General features: G+C 45.6%; 1 protein-coding gene across 1 annotated transcript; it reads left to right on the top strand.

The window, feature by feature from the left end:
• Window positions 1-9,680: 9,680 nt before the first annotated feature.
• Window positions 9,681-11,127, top strand: LOC306743837 (D(4) dopamine receptor-like; the record flags this gene model as incomplete). Its single annotated transcript, XM_079226401.1, has 2 exons — window positions 9,681-10,709; window positions 10,957-11,127. The coding sequence occupies 2 exons, from the start codon at window positions 9,681-9,683 to the stop codon at window positions 11,125-11,127; spliced, it is 1,200 nt and encodes a 399-aa protein (XP_079082527.1).
• Between the last annotated feature and the right edge of the window lie 1,373 nt (window positions 11,128-12,500).

Genomic DNA, 12,500 nt, shown 5'->3' with positions numbered 1-12,500 from the left:
TCTGAGATAAAGTACAGTAAAAAGTACAATATGTACCTCTGAGATGAAGTAGAGTATAAAGTACAACATCTACCTCTGAGATGAAGTACAGTATAAAGTACAATATGTACCTCTGAGATGTACTTTTACTCAGTAAAGTACAACATGTACCTCTGAGATCAAACAGAGAACATTTCTTTGTAAATAGATGCCTGTAGATGACTATAAATGTGACTTATGGACTGGAAAACACAATGGGACCATAGCCTGAAGCCTTTTCTAGTCTAAGTAAAAAGCAGATAACAATATCACATAAAATTAATATTTTACACATGTTTTTCTATTGAAATGTCTAGGTTTTTTTTCATTTTAAGACTGAAAATATTCATGATATATATATATATACTATTAAAAAGGCTTATAGTCTTGCAAACTTATAGAGCTACTATTCATATATACTACCAGTATTGCTGATACAGAGAAAATGAAGTATAAATGCATTTTTATGCTATTTCAATGACACACTGAGGATCTATGAGCAGAAGTCTGTTCTGGTGAAGCTGAAGCCTGTTGGGATTATTTGCCCCCCTCTTGTTTAGTCCCGTTTTTTAGGCAATTTCATTGGCTGTCCGAAACGCCTGTCATCTGAGCTGTATGAGCCATGTAAGAAAATAGAGGCTGAGCCTGAACTTCAACGTAGCTTCTGGTTGGGTAATGTAGCCTGTCAGTCAGGACATGAAGCTCCTATTGGTTCAAGTGGGGTTTCATTGTAAACGTTGGATTTCAGCGGTCGTTTTGGTGCCGTGCTCTCATGCAAACTTGATTTTCTTCTAAAAACAAAACGTTTTTCTTTCATATCTTCCAGCTGATATGAAATGATGCAACGCCAGTTGGTGGATATTTATGGATGTAATCACGTGTGATTACATAAATATACTATATAATATAATACTATAAATATAACTATAAATAGAGGCACAGTGTACAATATAATGTACAGTAAATGACACAACAGAAAATAAATACATAAACCATAAAATAAACAAAATGAATGGAATGAAGAGAACAAAAGTCTTAACTAGGAGAACATAACAAGGAGAACATAACTAGGAGAACATAACTAGGAGAACATCACTAGGAGAACATAACAAGGAGAACATAACTAGGAGAACATCACTAGGAGAACATAACAAGGAGAACATAACTAGGAGAACATCACTAGGAGAACATAACTAGGAGAACATAACTAGGAGAACATAACAAGGAGAACATAACTAGGAGAACATAACAAGGAGAACATAACTAGGAGAACATAACAAGGAGAACATAACTAGGAGAACATAACTAGGAGAACATAACAAGGAGAACATAACTAGGAGAACATCACTAGGAGAACATAACTAGGAGAACATAACTAGGAGAACAAAACAAGGAGAACATAACTAGGAGAACATAACTAGGAGAACATCACTAGGAGAACAAAACAAGGAGAACAAAACAAGGAGAACATAACTAGGAGAACATAACTAGGAGAACATATCAAGGAGAACATAACAAGGAGAACATAACTAGGAGAACATATCAAGGAGAACATAACAAGGAGAACATAACTAGGAGAACATAACTAGGAGAACATAACAAGGAGAACATAACTAGGAGAACATAACAAGGAGAACATAACTAGGAGAACATAACTAGGAGAACATAACAAGGAGAACATAACTAGGAGAACATATCAAGGAGAACATAACAAGGAGAACATAACTAGGAGAACATAACTAGGAGAACATAACAAGGAGAACATAACTAGGAGAACATATCAAGGAGAACATAACAAGGAGAACATAACTAGGAGAACATAACTAGGAGAACATAACAAGGAGAACATAACTAGGAGAACATAACTAGGAGAACATAACAAGGAGAACATAACTAGGAGAACATAACTAGGAGAGCATAACAAGGAGAACATAACTAGGAGAACAAAACAAGGAGAACACAACTAGGAGAACAAAACAAGGAGAACACAACTAGGAGAACATAACTAGGAGAACAAAACAAGGAGAACATAACTAGGAGAACATAACAAGGAGAACATAACTAAGAGAGCATAACAAGGAGAACATAACTAGGAGAACATAACTAGGAGAACATAACTAGGAGAACATAACTAGGAGAACAAAACAAGGAGAACATAACTAGGAGAACATAACAAGGAGAACATAACTAAGAGAGCATAACAAGGAGAACATAACTAGGAGAACATAACTAGGAGAACATAACAAGGAGAACATAACTAGGAGAACATCACTAGGAGAACATAACTAGGAGAACATAACTAGGAGAACAAAACAAGGAGAACATAACTAGGAGAACATAACTAGGAGAACATCACTAGGAGAACAAAACAAGGAGAACAAAACAAGGAGAACATAACTAGGAGAACATAACTAGGAGAACATATCAAGGAGAACATAACTAGGAGAACATAACAAGGAGAACATAACTAGGAGAACATATCAAGGAGAACATAACAAGGAGAACATAACTAGGAGAACATAACTAGGAGAACATAACAAGGAGAACATAACTAGGAGAACATAACAAGGAGAACATAACTAGGAGAACATAACTAGGAGAACATAACAAGGAGAACATAACTAGGAGAACATATCAAGGAGAACATAACAAGGAGAACATAACTAGGAGAACATAACTAGGAGAACATAACAAGGAGAACATAACTAGGAGAACATAACAAGGAGAACATAACTAGGAGAACATAACTAGGAGAGCATAACAAGGAGAACATAACTAGGAGAACAAAACAAGGAGAACACAACTAGGAGAACAAAACAAGGAGAACACAACTAGGAGAACATAACTAGGAGAACAAAACAAGGAGAACATAACTAGGAGAACATAACAAGGAGAACATAACTAAGAGAGCATAACAAGGAGAACATAACTAGGAGAACATAACTAGGAGAACATAACTAGGAGAACAAAACAAGGAGAACATAACTAGGAGAACATAACAAGGAGAACATAACTAAGAGAGCATAACAAGGAGAACATAACTAGGAGAACATAACTAGGAGAACATAACAAGGAGAACATAACTAGGAGAACATAACAAGGAGAACATAACTAGGAGAACATAACTAGGAGAACAAAACAAGGAGAACATAACTAGGAGAACATAACAAGGAGAACATAACTAAGAGAGCATAACAAGGAGAACATAACTAGGAGAACATAACTAGGAGAACATAACTAGGAGAACATAACAAGGAGAACATAACTAGGAGAACATAACTAGGAGAACATCACTAGGAGAACATAACAAGGTCACTGATGGTGAACTCCTCTCTTCAGGCTGGTGTCTGTTGAGCTGCAGCTCATGCAAAGTTCTGCAGCAATCATTTTACTAATAACCTAATTATCATTTCACTAACGAAGACCAGCTGTGATGTGACCTTCAAATGATTTGTTGGGACACGGAACAAATGGGGAGATTTAGGAAGTGGAAAGGAGTCGAGGGAGGAAGGGATGAGGGGATGAAGGGATGAGGGGATGAGGGGATGAGGGGATGAGGGGATGAAGGGATGAGGGAACGAGGGGATGAAGGGATGAGGGGATGAGGGGATGAAGGGATGAGAGGTCATGGGAAAAAGTACTACAAGCTCTCTAGTGGGGTAACCACAAACCCACCAAACCCCAAATATACACTCAATATATTGTATTAATGTAATTATTTAACTAATATGAATATAATTATTGCACTAGAATGAATGTAATTATCAAAAATATGTTGAGCAATCATGACATTTGAGAAGCTGAAACCAGATAATGTTGATGATTATTGTTTCAGCACTTATATGTTAAATATGCTCATGGATACCCTATTATATATATAGATTAGTATCTTATTTTCATAACTAAAGGAAAACCCAACCTGAGGAGGTTTTCCACGACAAGACTCTATTCTCACTTTGCGGCAAACATATTCCAGAGTTATTTTAGGAATATGAGGCGTCACAGTTGACGTTAAGGTCTTCTGAACCCTCCCGTTGTCTTGGGTGTGTACGAGTGTGTATGTATGTGTGTTGATTGGTCGTTTTGACCCCAAGACAACGGGAAGGAGACACACACACACACACACACACACACACACACACACACACACACACACACACACACTGCTCTAATAAACTAGTGTCCATAGAAACACACGTGTGCAGCTTAACAGAATATTTACCAAACAGGAGTCAACGTGTTATTTGCAGCTATGGCCAGCAGAGGGTGCTCTCGCTCTTTTCTACAGAGCAAAGCGATTCCATAACGTTCAATACTTCATACCTGCACAGCATTAATACGTCATGTGACGCTGAACCTTCCTGCTGCTCCAGCAGCACCGTGGAGTCGCCTTATGAACAAGTTAACGTGTAAAAAAGAGGAGGCCATGAAGTCATAAACCCTCAGCGAAGAGACTCCAACGTCTCATGAATATAAGATATAAGAATATAAGAAATGTAAGTCGTTCCTGTGATGGAAATGTATTAAAGTGCTTTATTCATGAATGTGTTTGACTGGGTCAAGTTCATCTAGACCCAGTCTGATCGGCACCATCTCTTTGTTTGGGTTCCTTTCCTTTTGTTTCCTTCTCTGTGCTCTTACTCTTGTCTCTTACTCTTGTCTCTTACTCTTGTCTCTTACTCTTGTCTCTGACTCTTGTCTCTCACTCTTGTCTCTCACTCTTGCTCTCACTCTTGTCTCTCACTCTTGCTCTCACTCTTGTCTCTTACTCTTGTCTCTGACTCTTGTCTCTTACTCTTGTCTCTCACTCTTGTCTCTTATTCTTGTCTCTTACTCTTGCTCTCACTCTTGTCTCTTACTCTTGTCTCTTATTCTTGTCTCTCACTCTTGTCTCTCACTCTTGTCTCTTATTCTTGTCTCTTACTCTTGCTCTCACTCTTGTCTCTTACTCTTGTCTCTGACTCTTGTCTCTCACTCTTGTCTCTTACTCTTGTCTCTTACTCTTGTCTCTCACTCTTGTCTCTCACTCTTGTCTCTTACTCTTGTCTCTTATTCTTGTCTCTCACTCTTGCTCTCACTCTTGTCTCTCACTCTTGCTCTTACTCTTGTCTCTTATTCTTGTCTCTCACTCTTGTCTCTCACTCTTGTCTCTTATTCTTGTCTCTTACTCTTGTCTCTCACTCTTGTCTCTTACTCTTGTCTCTGACTCTTGCTCTCACTCTTGTCTCTCACTCTTGTCTCTCACTCTTGTCTCTTATTCTTGTCTCTTACTCTTGTCTCTCACTCTTGTCTCTGACTCTTGCTCTCACTCTTGTCTCTCACTCTTGTCTCTTACTCTTGTCTCTCACTCTTGCTCTTACTCTTGTCTCTTACTCTTGTCTCTCACTCTTGTCTCTTACTCTTGTCTCTCACTCTTGTCTCTCACTCTTGTCTCTCACTCTTGCTCTTACTCTTGTCTCTTATTCTTGTCTCTCACTCTTGTCTCTCACTCTTGTCTCTTATTCTTGTCTCTTACTCTTGTCTCTCACTCTTGTCTCTTACTCTTGTCTCTGACTCTTGCTCTCACTCTTGTCTCTCACTCTTGTCTCTCACTCTTGTCTCTTATTCTTGTCTCTTACTCTTGTCTCTGACTCTTGTCTCTGACTCTTGCTCTCACTCTTGTCTCTCACTCTTGTCTCTTACTCTTGTCTCTCACTCTTGTCTCTTACTCTTGTCTCTCACTCTTGCTCTTACTCTTGTCTCTTACTCTTGTCTCTCACTCTTGTCTCTTACTCTTGTCTCTCACTCTTGTCTCTCACTCTTGCTCTTACTCTTGCTCTCACTCTTGTCTCTTACTCTTGTCTCTTACTCTTGTCTCTTATTCTTGTCTCTCACTCTTGTCTCTCACTCTTGCTCTTACTCTTGTCTCTTATTCTTGTCTCTCACTCTTGTCTCTCACTCTTGTCTCTTATTCTTGTCTCTTACTCTTGTCTCTCACTCTTGTCTCTTACTCTTGTCTCTGACTCTTGCTCTCACTCTTGTCTCTCACTCTTGTCTCTCACTCTTGTCTCTTATTCTTGTCTCTTACTCTTGTCTCTCACTCTTGTCTCTGACTCTTGCTCTCACTCTTGTCTCTCACTCTTGTCTCTTACTCTTGTCTCTCACTCTTGCTCTTACTCTTGTCTCTCACTCTTGTCTCTCACTCTTGCTCTTACTCTTGTCTCTTATTCTTGTCTCTCACTCTTGTCTCTCACTCTTGTCTCTCATTCTTGTCTCTTACTCTTGTCTCTCACTCTTGTCTCTTACTCTTGTCTCTGACTCTTGCTCTCACTCTTGTCTCTCACTCTTGTCTCTCACTCTTGTCTCTTATTCTTGTCTCTTACTCTTGTCTCTTACTCTTGTCTCTGACTCTTGCTCTCACTCTTGTCTCTCACTCTTGTCTCTTACTCTTGTCTCTCACTCTTGCTCTTACTCTTGTCTCTTACTCTTGTCTCTCACTCTTGTCTCTTACTCTTGTCTCTCACTCTTGTCTCTCACTCTTGCTCTTACTATTGCTCTCACTCTTGTCTCTTACTCTTGTCTCTCACTCTTGTCTCTTACTCTTGCTCTCACTCTTGTCTCTTACTCTTGCTCTCACTCTTGTCTCTCACTCTTGTCTCTTACTCTTGTCTCTCACTCTTGCTCTCACTCTTGTCTCTCACTCTTGCCTCTCACTCTTGCCTCTCACTCTTGTCTCTCACTCTTGTCTCTTACTCTTGTCTCTCACTCTTGTCTCTCACTCTTGCTCTTACTCTTGCTCTCACTCTTGTCTCTTACTCTTGTCTCTCACTCTTGTCTCTTACTCTTGCTCTCACTCTTGTCTCTTACTCTTGCTCTCACTCTTGTCTCTCACTCTTGTCTCTTACTCTTGTCTCTCACTCTTATCTCTCACTCTTGTCTCTCACTCTTGCTCTCACTCTTGTCTCTTACTCTTGTCTCTCACTCTTGCCTCTCACTCTTGCCTCTCACTCTTGTCTCTCACTATTGTCTCTCACTCTTGTCTCTTACTCTTGTCTCTCACTCTTGCTCTCACTCTTGTCTCTCACTCTTGTCTCTTACTCTTGCTCTCACTCTTGTCTCTTACTCTTGTCTCTCACTCTTGCCTCTCACTCTTGCCTCTCACTCTTGTCTCTCACTATTGTCTCTCACTCTTGTCTCTTACTCTTGTCTCTCACTCTTGCTCTCACTCTTGTCTCTTACTCTTGCCTCTTATTATTGTCTCTCACTCTTGTCTCTCATTCTTGTCTCTCACTCTTGCCTCTCACTCTTGTCTCTCACTCTTGTCTCTTACTCTTGTCTCTCACTCTTGTCTCTCATTCTTGTCTCTTACTGGTGTCTCTCACTCTTGTCTCTCACTCTTGTACCTTATTCTTGTCTCTTACTGGTGTCTCTCACTCTTGTCTCTTACTCTTGTCTCTCACTCTTGTCTCTCACTCTTGTACCTCATTCTTGTCTCTTACTGGTGTCTCTTACTCTTGTCTCTCACTCTTGTCTCTCACTCTTGTCTCTCACTCTTGTCTCTTACTCTTGTCTCTCACTCTTATCTCTCACTCTTGTCTCTTACTCTTGTCTCTCACTCTTGCTCTCACTCTTGTCTCTCACTCTTGCTCTCACTCTTGTCTCTCACTCTTGCCTCTCACTCTTGTCTCTTACTCTTGCCTCTCACTCTTGTCTCTCACTCTTGTCTCTCACTCTTGTCTCTTACCCTCAGGGCCAGACAGCATCTTCCAGACAGCATAAGGTGTATCTGGTGGGAAGAAGGAGGACACTGAAACATTTCAATAATTTTTAATAATTTTTGATGTATAAAACTCATGTTGAACTATTTTTCGAGGTCAAACCTCTGAACCTTCTGTGGTGACGAACTGTGCCCATTAAATTCAATTATTTCAAGTTTCTGATAATAAATGCTGAAAGACATCTAAGTGTTTCACACCATTTGTTTTCTCTAAAGGAGATTGATGAGGTTCTCTACAATTGGTGACGAGGATGGGATGGGACGTGTAGTCTGGACTCCATTGGACAACAGAAGTGCAGCACTAGATAGGTGATTCCTCCCAGAAGGTGAGAGGCTGTCCTCAGACGGTGTTCCAGATTTCCGCTCCAATCCTGAGTTGGGAAAAATAATTCCACCGGGTGAGAATGCATTTTGTGATGGAACAGACAATTGGAGGGGCCGCAACTTTGACCTCCAACTTTAGGGTGCTGGACAGGCATGTCCTGGTACACTTGTAGTCTTGTAAATTTGATCTTGTGTGTTGCACCAGATTGTGCTGATAACTTGATGTGTTGCACCAGATTGTGCTGATAATTCCGTAAACAGGTGATTTAGAGAGAAGTTGACTTTGACCTTGTACAGGTTGTGCTGGACAGATGTGTCCTGATATGCTTGTAGTTTTTTTAGGTACGATGTGTCATTTCCTGATAACACAGGATCGTTTCTAAAAACTCTGTAAGGCAAGCATTCAGAGAGATGTTTTAGATAAATATATAGATACATATTTATTGGAGCAAGAATACTGCCTCTGTTTCTGTCTCTTTGTCTTCCAGACAATCAAGGCACGAGGCCCAGGAAAGGAGACGACATGACTGCCTGCTCACGGAGACTCTGCTTCTGATCTCAGGCCTTCATGTGCTTTTGAGGACCGGTACAGGACTACACTGAGGTCTATAGAGGACCAGGACTAGACTGAGGTCTATAGAGGACCAGGACTACACTGAGGTCTATAGAGGACCAGGACTAGACTGAGGTCTATAGAGGACCAGGACTAGACTGAGGTCTATAGAGGACCAGGACTAGACTGAGGTCTATAGAGGACCAGGACTAGACTGAGGTATATAGAGGACCAGGACTAGACTGAGGTCTATAGAGGACCAGGACTAGACTGAGGTCTATAGAGGACCAGGACTACACTGAGGTCTATAGAGGACCAGGACTACACTGAGGTCTGTAGAGGACCAGGACTACACTGAGGTCTGTAGAGGACCAGGACTACACTGAGGTCTGCAGAGGACCAGGACTAGACTGAGGTCTATAGAGGACCAGGACTAGACTGAGGTCTATAGAGGACCAGGACTACACTGAGGTCTATAGAGGACCAGGACTAGACTGAGGTCTATAGAGGACCAGGACTAGACTGAGGTATATAGAGGACCAGGACTAGACTGAGGTCTATAGAGGACCAGGACTACACTGAGGTCTGTAGAGGACCAGGACTAGACTGAGGTCTATAGAGGACCAGGACTACACTGAGGTCTGTAGAGGACCAGGACTAGACTGAGGTCTATAGAGGACTATGACTACACTGAGGTCTAAAGAGGACCAGGACTAGACTGAGACTGGTTCAGGATCAGTTAAATGTTCCTCACTGTCACAACAACATAAATAAAGAGTATCGTGCATCTTATGAAAGTATATTTTCACAGAGCATCCATCATCAGCCGTCATGATGTGATGCTTGAAGAGGAAGAGGAAGGTGAAGAAGGGTAATCTCCTCAGCAGGTCGGGTGAAGGTCGGGGCGAGTCCCCATGGTTACAGACTAATCAACCGCGACCGGGCAGCCAATCAGGGCTGAACCCCCCAGAATAAAACACATACACACCGGGAGCCGTCTGCAGCTCCAGCCTGCAGCAGGAGGAAGACATGGTCAGCATCAGGGACGCCGGCGCTCTTTGGAACCAGACCAACGCGCACCACGAGCCAGGCACGGCCACCGCGTTGCTCGTCTTCAACTGCGCGGTGTTGACCTTGACGTTGGTGTTGGGCTCTCCCGGGAACCTGTGGGTCTGCTGGGTCGTCTTTAGGACCAAGAGCCTGCAGACCTTCAACAACGCGCTGCTGGTCAGCTTGGCCGCCGGTGACCTCCTCAAGTGCTCCGTGGACACGCCGCTGCTGCTGGCCTCCCTGCTGCGCTCGGGGAGCGGCGGCCGGGTGCCGGTGTCCGCCTGCGCCCTGCAGCAATTCAGCTACGCACTGTGCGGCTGCGTGCAGCTGCTCACGCTGGTCGGCATCAGCGTGGAGCGCTTCCAGGCCATCGCGTTCCCGTTCCAGACCGAGAGGAGGAGAGCGCGGGTCCGGCTCTGGATCCCGTCCATCTGGGCATGCGGCGCCGGCCTGGCTCTGGTCTCTCTGACTCTCTCTGAGAAGGCGCTCCTCTACACGCTGTGCCGTCCGCACCTTGGGGAGCCCGGCGCCGCGCGCCTTCCGTACTTGGACCCGTTCGGACCCTGCGTGCTGGTCCCGCTGTGGGGGCTGTCTCTGGCGGTCATCGTCGTCCACTACGTGCGGATATTCAAAGTCGTGAGGCGGCACCGGAAGAAAGTGTTCAGTCGGGGGGTCCAGCTGAGGCCGACGGTGTCGGAGCAGGTCTGCGGGTGGCCGAGCGTGCCCTCCTTGGACCCGCGCACCGCTCCGCCGGGCTCCTCCGGCCCACCGCCCCGCCGGACGGTGCTCCTGGTGGCCGAGGCCAGCGGTGCCCCCCCGCGGACCGGACCGGAGATCGTGGGCGCAGTGTGTCTCCTGACGCCCGGGGCCCGGGCGCGGGGCAGGAAGCGGGCGGAGGGCCGGCTGGCGCTGCGCTTCGGCTACATCATCGTCGCCTTCACACTCCTCTGGGCGCCGCTGCCGGTGATCCTGCTGATGGACGTGGTCTCGGGGCCGGACGTGGACAGCGTGAGTGTGGTGGCTATGCACTCGACACATGTACCTGCAATGTGACTCCTCTGCGCTTCAGATGAAGCACTAGAACCCGTTATTATACATGACTTGGTTTTGTTGCATAAAGCATCACAGTTTACAGTTAAATCTCAAAGAACCAAACCGTTCCTGTTTCGATGATATCAACTCTGCATCTGATATTCAATAATTCCAGCAGATCATAATGAAGCGGAACCATAACCAGGTGTTACTCCCCGTGCAGCTGCTGGTGGCGCTGGAGACGTCGGCCGTGGTGCTGACCGGCCTGCAGGCCGCCGTGGACCCGCTCCTCTACACGCTGGCCACCAGACAGTTCAGGTCCCAGCTCGGCAAGATCCTCTGCTCTGTCCAGAGGTGGCCCCTGAAACGGAGGCCTGGGGGCCTGAGGACCTGAGGGCCTGAGGACTTGAGGGCCTGGGGGCCTGAGGACTTGAGGGCCTGAGGACTTGAGGACCTGGGGGCCTGAGGACTTGAGGACCTGGGGGCCTGAGGACCTGGGGGCCTGAGGGCCTGAGGACATTTAGCGGACATTTAGCGGACATTTAGCGGCACTCTTTTTGGGGAAATGAAAAGCTAATGAAAATAGAAGAGGAAGAAGAGCCCACAGATTCTGTATTCGTGGCAGATAAAGATGTTTTTATCAGACGTTTTCACAGTCGGGGACAACAAGACAAAGATCATAAATAATATCCAACAGCTGACGAGAAACACACAGTCTGAACAACGACAGGTGGGAGGAGCTGAGGGAGGGGCTGAGGGAGGAGCTGAGGGAGGGGCTGAGGGAGGAGCTGAGGGAGGAGCTGAGGGAGGAGCTGAGGGAGGGGCTAAGGGAGGGGCTAAAGGAGGAGTTGAGGGAGGCATTAAGGCAGGACCTGAGGGAGGAGCTGAGGGAGGGATTAAGGGAGGGATTAAGGGAGGGGCTGAGGGAAGGATTAAGGGAGGGATTAAGGGAGGAGCTGAGGGAGGGGCTGAGGAAGGAGCTGAGGGAGGAGCTAAGGGAGTGGCTGAGGGAGTGGCTAAGGGAGGAGCTGAGGGAGGAGCTGAGGGAGTGGCTAAGGGAGGAGCTGAGGGAGGAGCTAAGGGAGTGGCTAAGGGAGAGGGGCTGAGGGAGGAGCTAAGGGAGTGGCTAAGGGAGGGGCTGAGGGAGGAGCTAAGGGAGTGGCTAAGGGAGAGGGTCTGAGGGAGTGGCTAAGGGAGGGGCTGAGGGAGGAGCTGAGGGAGGAGCTGAGGGAGGGGCTGAGGGAGGAGCTGAGGGAGGAGCTGAGGGAGGGGCTAAGGGAGGGATTAAGGGAGGGGCTGAGGGAAGGATTAAGGGAGGGATTAAGGCAGGACCTGAGGGAGGAGCTGAGGGAGGGATTAAGGGAGGGATTAAGGGAGGGGCTGAGGGAGGGGCTGAGGAAGGAGCTGAGGGAGGAGCTAAGGGAGTGGCTGAGGGAGTGGCTAAGGGAGGAGCTGAGGGAGGAGCTAAGGGAGTGGCTAAGGGAGAGGGGCTGAGGGAGGAGCTGAGGGAGTGGCTAAGGGAGGAGCAAAGGGAGTGGCTAAGGGAGGGGCTGAGGGAGGAGCTGAGGGAGGAGCTGATGGAGGGACTAAGGGAGGAGCTGACCGAGCCCCTGAGCAAACATAGAGCACAGAACACAACCACAGACCTCTTGTTTCTGTTTGTCCAAATAATACAAAAAATCTAATGAAAAAAAATACTTTGACACAGAGAGTTAAAACTGTCAGCTGAACGAGCAGCGGACACAAAACAACCTCGAGACAGGAAGC

This window comes from Taurulus bubalis, assembly GCF_910589615.1.
Source record: "Taurulus bubalis genome assembly, chromosome: 11".
NCBI classification, from domain to species: domain Eukaryota; kingdom Metazoa; phylum Chordata; class Actinopteri; order Perciformes; family Cottidae; genus Taurulus; species Taurulus bubalis.
Note: the sequence above shows the minus strand (reverse complement) of the source record. Positions and strands in the feature narration are given on the sequence as shown.